Source organism: Humulus lupulus, chromosome 2 (assembly GCF_963169125.1).
Source record: "Humulus lupulus chromosome 2, drHumLupu1.1, whole genome shotgun sequence".
Classification (NCBI taxonomy): Eukaryota; Viridiplantae; Streptophyta; class Magnoliopsida; order Rosales; family Cannabaceae; genus Humulus; species Humulus lupulus.
Window position 1 is genome coordinate 39173152 of NC_084794.1, and position 13878 is coordinate 39187029.

A 13878-nucleotide genomic window follows, 5' to 3' on the forward strand; every position below is an offset into this window, starting at 1 on the left:
CTATCAATCCATAAGTTTTGTTCCTTATCAAGACATTGGTTATTGGTCTCTCCATCACTACAATCCCTAAATATAGAGAGTGAAGCGTTGAAAAACCCCACTATATATATATGAGTATATATATTTCCACTACAAGATATATATATATATATATACATGTATTGTCATCATACACTATCCTCTGTTACCATTACCAACTTTCTAAAATGGTATAAATCTTTTAAAAAGATGCACAAACATACTACAATTTTAATTATTTATCGATCACTTTACCACCTTGGCTTTAGATATTTTGACTCAATATATGTATAGTAAAAAAAGAAAAAAAAAAGAGTAAAAACCCTTGAAAAAACAAAAGTGTGGACTGTGTAGTAAATGAATATTATAAATTGAAGAAAGAGAGGGGACTAATAAGGAAGTAAATCCTAAAAACCTCGTCTCGTTCCATGAGAGATATTTTTCCCCTAAACCAAAATAAGCTGACCCAAACAAAGCTCTCTCGTCTTTCTCTTTCTCTCTCTCTCTTGGTTTGAAAAAAATCACTCCTTTCGTTCTCTCTCTATCTCATGTCATGTCATGCAAGTAGCACCCTAAGCCTTTTAACCCCTTCACCCCACGACATTTGTAATCCGTAGCCAGCTCATTCATTCAACCCATTCACCAACCTATCTTTCTCTCTCTCCTCCTCTTTCTCTCACTAAAACTTTCAACGTTTTCTCCACCAGATCTCTCGGAGCGACCCTTGGAGATGCGTGCCTTGTGAGCCTTTTTCACTTCCCTGTGTGTGGTTTTTCTGGGGTTTTCCGTCAATCACAGATATATAAAACCCCATAACCTATCTCAGGACCCTTTTGATTCTTTTGGGGTTTGACTTTGATTTTGGTTTTGGTTTTTTGATTCGATTCTTGCGTTGAATGGTTTGTGGGGTTTTGGGGGGAGAGAGAGCGAAAATGGCGAATGGGGTCGAGAGGGAAAGTGGGTTAATGGTGTTGTTTAGCGATGAGGAGCTGAGCGAGATGAGTGGGGTTAAGAAAGGCGGAGACCACATAGAGGTTACGTGTGGCTGTACAAGCCATAGATATGGTGATGCTGTGGGCAGGCTTAGGGTTTTCATCAATGGTGACCTCGAAATCACCTGTGAATGCACCCCTGGTTGTCAGGAAGGTCTTTCTCTCTCTCTCCTTCTGGCTTCGTTTCGCTTTTTGGGAAATGGGTTTTGATTTTTATGCATGAAAAATGTGTGTATTATTGAGTTTTGAGTTTATCGTCAACTGCTTTTGACGTTGATGGGCGTCATTTTCTGTCATCTAATAATAATAATCTACTTTGAGACAAGAGTTCGTAATCATGTAAAGAGTTCTCTCATTACAAGTTGTTCGTTGTTTTCTTTTGTTATACAGTTCAGGTGTATGTTGGTTTGTCCCAGTGAATGCGTTATACTTTATAGTATGGAACATGATAATGTTGTTGTATATATTGGTATATTTCTTGGTTCCTATGATCGAGTTTGGTATGAATATTGCGTCGTTTGTAGGCTAAACATCTTATTTTTAAGTGGGTATCTTTTGAATGAGACCAACTATATATACTGCCTTTTTCTTGTTGTGATTGGAAGGTTTTTAGTATTTGATTTTGATTCCAGAGTTCCTCTTTCTGTTTTACAGAGTAAGATTCGGGATTTTCGTATGGTATGGTTTATCTAGAGTAGGGTTCCTGTCTTTTTCTTTTGGCTTCTCTTATTATATGTAACATGAATGACCGTTGGTGATTTGCTTTTCATGCTATAACCTTCATGGTTAATCCACGCTACGGTAAGTGTTTTGCCTTTGGGGTGTCGTTTTTTGTGGCGATCGAATTGTGGACCTGAATACGGACGAGGGAGCAAGCATAAGATTGTGTAGCTAAAACTCATTTTTGTTATATTCTTTTGTACATGCGTTTGTTTGCTTCTGTAATGCTATCATGAAGCATCATCAAGTGTGAAGCATGAAAATCTTCGGGCGTCTATTCTTGTTAGGGGTTCCAAAGGGGTGGTGCAGACGTAATATATATGACTTTGCTTCATTAGCATCCACAAACTGTTTCTTCAAGCAAATCTTGAAGAGTTTTGAAGTTTAAGAACCTAAAGTAAGGTAGTATCCAGTTATACTTGCACGCTGATCACTTTCTGGGAGGATTGCATACCGTGTCCATAGGGAAAGAGTTGTTTCAGAGTATGACAGATGGTAAAGCCATTTGTTATGATGCTTTCACTTGAAGAAAAGATTTCTTTTTGTGAAATCCTCGTGAATAGTGAAATCATAGACTTACAAAAAGTTTTCTATTTAATAAATATTCTTCCTTTACTGCCCGTGTTATTCTAATTGCTAATACAATCATGGAGCACTACATGATCACACTATAAAAGTGAGATTTGTTCCTATTATTTTGTTCTTGTTCAACATTGAGTTGTTGTGATGACAACGGATGCTGCTATGTGCTTTTTATTTTTATTTTTTTCCTATTCGAGAATCTATCTCTGATATCTCGTGTTTTTACCAGACAAGTTATCTCCAGCTGCATTTGAAAAACATTCCGGAAGAGAAACAGCTAGGAAATGGAAGAATAATATCTGGGTTATAGTTAACGGGGAAAAGGTTCCATTGTTTAAGACGGTGCTGCTGAAATACTACAATCAAGCGTCAAAAACAGCCAATGGATCTCATAGATCCCAAAATGGACGAGCCTGTCACCGTGATGAGTTTCTTCGCTGTACTAGGTGCAACAAGGAACGCCGATTTCGTCTGCGAACTAAAGAGGAATGCAGGATGCACCATGATGCTTTGGCAGATGTGAATTGGAAGTGTGCCGATCTTCCATATGACAAGTATGTTCTCTTCTTAAATTTTTATACTAATACTCTAATATTATTATGCTGATTGTTCCTTCATATGTTAGTCCTATCACATTCAAGGAGCATATCATTGTTTCTAACTTCTCATAAAAGTTTTGTCATATTTGGATTAAATTGAAGATGCTTGGCATATTTTTCACTGAATTCGTTGTAGGAGTGTTCCAAAGTTGTCGTTTGGTAGTGTGTATTTTATTAGCCTTTGTCATAATGTTTCTTCCAATGTCATCTGAAATCATACTTCCTGGCAATATACATATTCTATGTGCTGCATCGTGACAAAACAGTCTTGATTTGTTTTGGTATCACGGAACCTTTCTTCCTTCTGTATTTGCAAATATATGTTTTTGTTAAAGGTTTTCAACTAAGCTGTATTGTCGGCATTTACTATAAACACAAGGCATTTAGTTATTGAATGATGCTGTATCCATCACGTCAGTTGATTATCCCATTCCAGCTTTAAATAATAATCATAAAGGATGACCAGCATCTTGTAGATATGTGGCAGCATTTTTACGAGTGAAGGTAATTCTTGAGAATGCTGCTTTTTGTTTTGGAACCATGTGTACTAGATACCAAATGTTGGGAGTATTACAGGAGCTCAAGAGAGTCAGAAAAGTTGGACATTGCCTAACGGATTTAAACAGAGGAGCTGAAAAAACATAGGATACATAAAATGTCACACTGTGTAAGCAAATTGGTGATAAGCCTGCATTTTATGAGGCAAATTTACTCCGTAGTATATCAATTTCAATCCTGGATGGATAAATAAATGGCCTCAAGGTAGGTTATGATCAGTAATAGTAATACTCTAAGGAGCGGATTTGAGGGTGACCGATTTTCATTAATTTGAACATTTAGACAATTGTTACTGCTGATGTTGAGGAATCAATTCTAAGTTTACTATGACTACTACTGTTAAGTGATCAACTGAAATGATGCCTCAAGAAACACGGCCCAGACAATGAAACTGCATCAAGTCTCGGTGTACTAACAAGGGGTTCATGTATGTTACTGTGACATTGCTGGCATTCTTAGTAATATCGAGTGGGGATGGCCAAAATGAGAAAGAGCTGATTTTTGTATTCCACTAGATGTGCTGCCTGCGCTTGCCACCTTCTCGTACTTGTTACTTGCAACTTGCATAGGATGTATTGTACATAAATTTTGCTTGTACCTGCAGGTATTATTATGTTCGTGTCCATGTCTTTAAAGATTAGAAATAACTTGAATGGCTTTTGCTGTATTTCAGAATAACATGTGATGATGAGGAAGAGAGAGCAAGCCGCAGGGTTTACAGGGGCTGCACTCGTTCTCCAACCTGCAAGGGCTGCACTTCCTGTGTGTGCTTCGGCTGCGAAATTTGCCGCTTCTCAGAATGCAGCTGCCAGACCTGCACAGACTTCACTAGAAACGCCAAAGTTGAGTGAACATTTCTCAAGGTCCGGGTGTTTTCCCATTCATTCGTGGGTTATTGAAGCCCATTATTGCCACAACTCCATTTTCTTTTTCTCCAGATGAGGGATATGGGGCATTGAGATATTTGGGGGGAAGGGAGGAAGGGAGGAGGTCGTTCTAGTGACTGGTTTCAGTCTCTTATTTCAATTTAATTATGTTGGTTCTTATTTACCTGTTTAAACTACCTAAATTAAGTAATTTATTCTACATCACTTGATCTATGGTTACTTGTTTGCAAGAATATATTCTATATTTTCTTATTTATATATTTTTATTGTTTATGCCGGAGGTGTGAATCATGGGGCAGCACGTAAAAAAAATCACATGCAAATGCAATGATCTTCAAAGCACTTTATCCTTATGGTCGTGGATAAATGATACAATGCAGGAACTAAGATTATTCTTGTCTGAACTTATGATAGAAAAGTTGATCATAATAATATTCTGATGTTTTTGCCAGAAATAAAATAAATAAAAAGTAGCTAAAGAGCAACAGAATTAATTAAGAGCATGTTGCTATTATAAAACTTAAGAATTATCTTAAAGTGAAACTAATGGTTTGTAGAATTTGCCAAAGCATAGCTCAAAAATGTCTCTCAATTAACGCACAGAAATGAGCTCATGCGGCAGAGCAATGGCTCTATTGTGATTGTGTTCTTCCAGCCTGTTTATCTGCCAAACGACCACCTCACTCCCATCAACGACATTAAATTGGTCAGAAGCAAGCTTCAAGGGACCAATTTCCTACTCCTAGGCTAGGATACCTGCTATACATCGTCACTCCATCATCATCATCATCATCACATATAGTTTTTCTCCTTAATATATATCTTTTGCCTTAAATGGTAGTGAATCTAGTCTGGCACGCGCGTTCTGCAATATTTCTGATTTGATCGGCCATCTTCTCTCATTTGATCTTGACCATTTTGATCTGCCTCATTAGCAAACTAGATCTCTTCCAACAAGCCTCTGCCTGCACTCACACCCCACCACCATTATTAGATTATTAAATGAAGTCTTTGCATGCTCATAGTTAATCACACTCACCAGCTGCAGTGATATTCCATCATCAGATACCTCTGCGTGGCCAACAGGAACCCAAGTGTGTGACTATTAAACCTCGATCGAGCTAAATATGTTCAAGAAGATGAATGAGTACAAAATGCATCACAGCAAAGCTACGTGTGTGTACACATAATATTGAAAGGATGTTATAGCCAAAGCAATAGCTTAATTAGTACCTCAGTAGTAGAACTACTACTGCTGTATATTTAATACAAAGTCTTCACTTTTCTACTTCTAATCTACAAACTTAAATAAACGAGGTCGTCACTTATCACAGTTTATATGACTCATAAAACAGCTTGGTTTCTTTTACTTTTCAAAATAATCTCTACTACTCGTACTAAAAATACCAACATGCTACTATTTGTTGCTATGTATAACTAGTATATAAGACGTTGGCAACTTGGTAGGTACTTTTTATATGCATGCAAGATGCGAATAATGTATATGTATACATATATAAGCTAATATTCTAAACATGATGGTATGTTTGTTGTATGTAGTGCTTTCATTACCAAAAGCTTTGGCCTACATATTCCCACGTCACGCATATGCTCATATTTTATAATAGCATATACTCATATATAATGACTTAAAGTTCAAATATGCATATCTGTGTGTGTATGTAGGTTTCCATTTCTATATCTCTTACCCTCTCTTTACCTTTTTTCAATTGATCTAAGGACAAAGATTTGGACTCTTATTTTAGAATATTGTGTCATTGCAATTAATGTTATAAAAAAGTCAAATAATATTATATGTATGTTCAACCCTTCGGTCCATTGGGAGTTGGAAACTCTTCTTGATAATTCATAATGTTTTAAGGGTTTTTTTTTTTTTTTTACATTTTATGCTTTGTGAGAATCATAACCAAAGTGGTAGACTGAAAATAAAAACGAGATTCCATTATGCAATAAAATAAGTCACCTAAATCTAAAGGGTCCCCAATTATAAAATTAAAAAGAAAGAAAGTACTCATCATCATCATCATCATCATCATCATCATCATCATCATCTATCTATCATCCACCAACCTAATAATAAATGCTGAAAGCTGTGATCTTACTGTCTAGTCAATCAATAAAGCTGTATTTTTTCAAAACAACAGTCTTCTGAATTGTAGTAAATAAAGTAGTAGTATAGTAGCACTCTTCTTGTGCTGATTTTACCCTACATTTACTCCTCACTTTTTTTCTTTCTTTTTTTAATGAAAAACCCTACATTTACTTTCTTTGCATATCTGTCAACCAATTTTATATACAGCTGCCATGTCTTTTTTGTTTTTGACTTTTCTAATTGTCAAATATTAAACAAATAATAAATATATAAAATTAATAACATATTAATTGGGAGGCTACTGTCTTCAATAGTCCCACATATGGCCTTTATGAGAGACCATGTGATGGCGTGATTCATTCATATTACCCTAAATCTATGGCAACCTTTGCCATATACATGGAGTCTTGCTCTTGATATTTTTATCTCTTAGTCTACTTTGGCTTCTTTTTATTAATTGTACCATCAATACCATTCGATGTATTGATCATTAATGTGAAATAAATTGTAGAAATAAAGTTAGTCAAAGAAGAAGTGTACACTTTTGCTTCTTACATAGTCTATAGATATGAGATTTATTTAACTTTAAAAGTGACAATTAGTGACTTTGTTTGAACCGATTAATTCTAACATGTAATTACCTAAAATCATTAATTCATATATGCATGTACTTGTACATTACAATTTTAATTTTTTTACCCTTTCTTGTGTGGGAGACTTGGAACTTTATAACGTGTGTTAGTAATTGAGAGAGATCGATTAAACCAACAATAAAAAAATGTTAATAATTTGAGTTGAAATAAAAGAGAGGCTTTAAGTCCCCCAAAAAAAAAATTAAAGAAGAATTAATTATTTATCTATAAGAGCGAAGTATAGCACCACAAAATGTACACATGATAGCTCTCCAAGACTTCCAATAAAATGGGACGCAACAAAATCTAGTAGCGGTCTTCATATCGGCCACGCTAGCGCCGCCGCCACACCGCGAACATGTTCCGGCCGCCGGCTTGCTCCGCCGCACTTTCCTCTTCTGATCCACCAAAAAACAGAACACCACCATGGTTTGGTGTAAAAGAAAATCTTCCTTATTTTAGTTTTGTCTTCTTATTTTGGAACTATGAATTTTGGTGTGAGAAATGGGCGAATGAGATGTGTTTGAAATGAGCAAATTTTTGTTTTGTTGGTTGAGTTGAGAGAAGTAAAGCTTTTTTATATATGCATGAGAAGTTAAAGGTCGAGCAACTCTTGTCAGCGTAATGAGTTTTCCACCGTTGATTTCGATCAAGTAGTTTTAATTGTCTCCTTTTGACTGGCCTTTAGATGATTGCCACGTGTGAAAAGCGGTTGAAATATTAAATGTGGGAAAGATTGTGAAGAATGGATCGTGTCCATACACGTTGATAAGACGGAGGGGTGAGATTTGTTGTGTATTTAATGAAGGCCAGCTATGTTTTATTCGAATGAGGATGGGTTGGGGGGGGGGGGCAGTTAGTAGGTCCTTTGAGATTTCTGTTTATCCTTTGCTTTCTAGGTTGGTTGAGTGGCTTTGGTTGAATGTCTGGGGACAAATATGTCACTTTTGACTCATTTTTTAATAAAACAAATAATATTTTTCTTAAAAAGAAAAATGATGACTTAAAATCTTCCATTTGTGTCTTAATTCAAGCTTTCATAACGTGTACATGCAAGTTTTCTTTTTCTTTCAAACTTGTGTTATAATCTCAATCTATGGATTTAATTTGATACAAGTAAAAAATAGTGTAAAATTTAATGTAGAAAATAATGTCTTAGAACCAACTCTGTATACATATTTCACTGCTATTCCTTATTAAAGACTTACATTAAGTATCATCTTTATGTGTATACCTTATAATAAGTTATTTACTATTCCTGAAACTAAAAATAAATGATAAACGTATAAGGTATACATGTAAAGATAGATTGTTAGAGACTTTTTGTACATAACCTTTTTTTTATATCAAATGTTAAAATATATGTAATTTTTTTACTAAAATTTTATATCATAGTTTCCTTTTAATTTTTTTTTTTTTTAAAATCCTCATTATATCAAACTTCTCTTTTTTTTCATCACATTTAAAAATCTCACTTTTTAATCACAAAAACATTTTCAATAGTTATAATAAATAAATATTTTTCCTAATTTTTCAAATTTAAATGCCTCTTCCTAGTTCCTTTTAATTATTTTTTTATTATTTATTGAGTTTATGTACAAAGTTATTTTCACTTTTTTTATTTTGTAGTTTGATATGGGAGCAAAACTACGTATGATAAGATGATGTAACTTAAAGCGAGGATGATTGAGTTTGAAAGAAAAACTACATATTAGAGGATCCAGTTAATGCCCGAAGATGTTTGAGATAGAGTTTCTACTGATAATTTTTACATCTAAAGTAGACGAAGCTTTACGTTGTAGTTTTTTAGCTTCTCTTTTTTAGGTGTCTTAGAGAAATTAATATTGTATTTTTTAAATCTTTTTAGTATTATCTACTATCTCAATGATTCATTGTCATTAGAGATATTACATTTGTTATATGTCTGACTATGTAGTATTTTTTTGAATTGGTCATTAAACACCACTAGGTATATTGAGACCAATGTAATAATTCTACATTCTCTATATGAAATTAGTCTTTTTACACAGAACTATATCATTTTTTTTAATATAAGTCCAAACATCAAGATCTCCCCATTCCCCAAAAAACCAGGTCCACCTATTCAATTTGAAATCGTACAAATGGCGTGGTCGACAACCTTCTCTTAGGGGTGAGCATCTAAACCGACAAACTACGGTGACCGTCCGCACCGCACCATACTACACCGCAAACCGCAGTGTCAAAAGTGTAATGGTTCGGTATGGTTTGTATTTTAGCTAAACCGCGCGGTGCGGTGCGGTGCGCGGTTTGGCGGTGTGAAATTTTGGTTTGCACCGCACCGCACCGCATACTTACAAATATATTAAAAAAAAATAAACTTTACATATATACCATTTTTTAGAGTTACCCAATATGGGAGACTTGTATATTTTTTTTGTGTTTCACTGAACTTAATTGATAACTTGTGATGTTGTTTAGAACTTATTAAGGATTTGTTATGAACTAAGGATCTAGTATTTTTTTAAAAATTTAAATTTTGTTATGACATATTTTTTAACACAAACCGTGGAAAACCGCCCAAACCACACCGCAAAAAATGGTTTGGTTTGGTCGGTTTGGTGCAACCAAATCACACCGCATGGTGTGTTCTAGTTACTAAACCGCACTTGTGGCGTGGTGTATTAAAAAGTGTTCAAACCGCCCAAACCACACCGTGCTCACCCCTACCTTCTCTCCCTCTCAACCGAATTAAATAAGTAATAAACATCAAGTAGCTCTCTCCATTACGGGTGAGCATCTAAACCGGCAAACCGCGGCGACCGACCGCACCGCACCACACTACACCGTAAATCATAGTGTCAAAAGTGGAATGATTCGGTATGATTTGTATCTTAGCTAAACTGCACGGTGCGGTGCGCGGTTTGGCGGTGTGAAATTTTGGTTCGCACCACACCGCACCGTATACTTACAAATAAGTTAAAAAAAATTAAATTTACATATATACCATTTTTTAGTAACCCAATTTGAAACTATGAGCCCACTTAAATTAGGGTATACCTTATTCTCTAACATATCATACACGACAACTTCTTCCTCTCTTATCTCATTTGCGCTTCCTCCCTATCACCATCTCTATCTCACACATATTTTTTAATATACTTACACCGTGGAAAACCACCCAAACCACACCGCAAAAAATGGTTTGGTTTGGTGCAACGAAATCACACCGCACGGTGTGTTCTAGCTACTACACCACACTATTGGCATGGTGTATTAAAAAGTGTTCGAACCGCCCAAACCACACCATGCACACCTCTACTCTCCATACTGACTAAGTAATTATATAAAGAGTAATGATGATATGTAACATATAGAGATGCGACTCTGCTTTGTTTAGATGTGACACTGCTTTTTTTAAATAGTAGGTTTTAATTTTGATAAATGTAATTGACTAAGTTAATCTGCCACATCACTTTGTGTAATTTTTAGATTTATATTTTGGGTGCACATATCATTACTCTTATATAAATATAAATAAGAGAATTTTATAGTGGGAACACTACTTTTGTTCCTATCACTATGAACATTTCTATTATTGACACGTAGAAAAATTATAACTAATTTTTTTTATACGACGGCACTACTACAAAAACACTCTTTTATGAAATTTTTTTCGGGCACTCACCTAGATGCGAGTCCTAAAAACTATGTGTGTCCTAAAAGTTTGATTTTAAAAAAAAAAAAAACACCTCCTGGATTTTTTAGGACACTCATTGCGAGTCCTTAAAGAATTTTTTTAGGACACGCGGTGCAAGTCCTAAAAACTTATGTGTGTCTTGAAAGTTTGATTTTTTTTAACAAAAGTTCCTGGACTTTTTAGGACACTCATTGAGAGTCCTTAAAAAAACATTTTAGGACTCGTAATGAGTGCCCTAAAAAAATTTGTGGGTCATAAAAAACCTAAATAGAAAATTTAAGTGTTGTCATTTAATTAATTATTTATTGGGAAATAATTATTATGTGTTGGGAAATAATATTTAACAAGATGTTTTTTTTTTAACATTTCATTTTTATTTTTTAAATGTTATATCACATATATAATACCTAAACCTAATAACCTATTTCAGATCTGCCGCCTCCTTCATTCTTCTTCAACAAAAAGAACTCAGCCCTTAGCCACTCTCATCAACAGCTGCAGATCACGACACCCTTAGCCACTCATCATTAACAGTTGCGGACGACGACTACGGCAAATCTTCGAGCTGGGTGGTTCTCGGCGATGGCGGCAGATTCAAGCGATGTAGGGGCGAGAACTTTCGGGCTGGGTGGTTCTCGGCAACGACTACGGCTTCGAGCAACGCAGGGGCGACGACTTCAAGCTTCGGCTGACGCATGCTCGGTCTAGGTGGTTCTTCTCGCCGACGGCTTCGGGCGATGTAGGGGCTCATCGGCGCAAGGCTTCTGGTTGGGGCTCGACGTCGACGGCCACTAGTGGTTCTCGGCGCCTCCGTCCACCACAGTAGTTTAGTTTGTTTTTTTATTTAATATATAAATGTTATTTCTGAATTATATATATTGATTTGAATTTTATTTTGGGTATGTTTTTAGTGTATAGATAATAATTTCTTTATTTTGGGTATGTTTTAGTGTATAGATTAATATTTCAGATTATCAATTTATTTTATTTTGGGTATGCTTTTAGGGTATATTAATAGTTTAGGTATTTTGTGTTTCATTTTCAAATTAGTTAATGTTTAACTAATATGTTGTGTTTGTTTCTGGACTGTCTGATTTTGTTTATATGTTGTGTTTGCAGGTTTTTAAAATTTGGGGATGTCCGATTTGCAGTTGTTATGCTGCCCGTTTTTCTAAGAAAATTTATGAACTCATGTAGATTTAATTATATAAAATTGTTGTTTATCTTTAGAATTAATTAGAATGGTTGTTAATTGTTGTGTTTCATTGAAAATAATGTACAAGTTTTGTTATTTTAATTTATAAGTTCTCAAATTTGTATATAAATGTTTCATTTAAAAAGTCATTTTTAATTTAAAATAAAAATAAAACTAAAAATAAAATTTTTCAGGACTAGCAATGTGAGTCCTAAAAACATTAATTTATGACTCGCAATAAGAGGCCTAAAAAATTACTTAAAAGCACTCAATGCGAGTCCTAAAAGACTTTAGTTCTTAAGGCTCTCAAATAAAGGACTCGAGCCCCGCGAGTCCTAAAAACTTTTTTAGGACTCGCAATGCTAGTCCTAAAAAACTTTTTTTGTAGTAGTGCGATAAACACTATAGTTATAATAAATATTCTATCAATTTTTGAAAAATTCAAAATAATTTAAGGTACCGAAAATAGACTTTAAAAGTTGCAGGTATATATATATATATACAAGTAGATACACATGCAACTAACGATTTAAACTATGTTTTCGACATCGTAAATTATTGAGAATTTTTCGAAAACTAGTTGGATGTCTGATATAAGTACAATGTACACCATTATATAAAAAAATAATCAAAAATAAAAATGTCCCTACTAGTAGAGACAAAAGTGGCCCCCTACGGTAGAGTTACCATATATATATATATATCTATATAGTTTTCCTTCATATGCAATTTTCTTTCATATTTATTCATTATTTGTTGAAAAGGTTTTTACGATTGTTTGTTCGTTAATTTTTAACAAGGATTCAACCATGTTATTTAAAGAGTATTGTTAAGAAATATGAGTGGTGTCCAACATTACAAGAATGTAACATATTGTAATATTATATTTTACATATTTTAATTTAATAAATATTACGAAATATCACTTACTAATTATATAATACTATTTTATGTTGGTGGGAGATGTTAAGTTACTAAATAGTGAAATTTTTGTACTTTTCTAAATGATGTTTGTATCGAAAAAGTTGTGAAATGAAATGCATTGTTCTTGTACGTTTCACACTTCGAGTATTCACCTATCACATACGCACATACAATTTTTGTTTTCATTTACAAAACCTGTAAAAAGATATTAAAAGTTACTGACAATATCCTTAAACACCACAGTTTTTTTTTTAATGAATTGGTTGAAAACATAGTATTAAAAAGTTGAATCTCTTCTTCTGACAATATAGTCAATTCTAATTGCGGTAGTGAAATTTAAAGGTAGAAATATATTAAAAATGGATGGTGTTTTGGTATTATTGACTTTTAAAAGTGTCAACTTAAAATAAAATAGGTAAAGCACACTATGACGATGGCATTTCCAAAGTAAAAGATAGCAGATTAATTGAAAGTTACTTATAATAATTTTACTTGTGGCCCAAAATAAGCGGACATGAATAAATGAAATCATTATTCAGTACTAATTCAACTTTTTTATCTTACAAATATTTATAATTAGTTTTTTTCTTAGATACATTAATTTTTAGTCACATATTTTGCTATACTAGATACAAGCAACGTACCATGCATATTATTTGCGTAGTCTTATTTATAGAATTTTCAATTATATTTATTAAATTTATATCACTATCATATAAAACAACATTATATATAAAAAAATGACATAAAAATATTAAATTGTAAAATTAAATCAAAACATTGTTTACGAATTTTTTAAATATATATAATAAAATTAAAAAAATTAAGATTATGTATTATATATATACTATTTAAATTTAAATTAATATAAGTATTAAATATTATTATAATAATATTTTATAATATTTGAATTCATACTAATTACATTAGTAAAAAAATAGGAATATATATTATTATCAAAATAATATTTAAATTTATA

The 13878-nt window shown here is 33.5% G+C and overlaps 2 protein-coding genes across 2 annotated transcripts; one reads left to right on the forward strand and one right to left on the reverse strand.

The window, feature by feature from the left end:
• Positions 1–602: 602 nt before the first annotated feature.
• Positions 603–4569, forward strand: LOC133817699 (protein ULTRAPETALA 1-like). The gene is made up of 3 exons (XM_062250279.1): positions 603–1164; positions 2542–2866; positions 4143–4569. The coding sequence occupies exons 1-3, from the start codon at positions 915–917 to the stop codon at positions 4318–4320; spliced, it is 753 nt and encodes a 250-aa protein (XP_062106263.1). The 5' UTR covers positions 603–914; the 3' UTR covers positions 4321–4569.
• A 2659-nt stretch (positions 4570–7228) lies between these two features.
• Positions 7229–7667, reverse strand: LOC133815982 (uncharacterized). The gene has a single exon (XM_062248725.1). It carries the CDS (start codon positions 7527–7529, stop codon positions 7323–7325), a length of 207 nt encoding a protein of 68 aa, XP_062104709.1. The 5' UTR covers positions 7530–7667; the 3' UTR covers positions 7229–7322.
• Positions 7668–13878: the final 6211 nt, after the last annotated feature.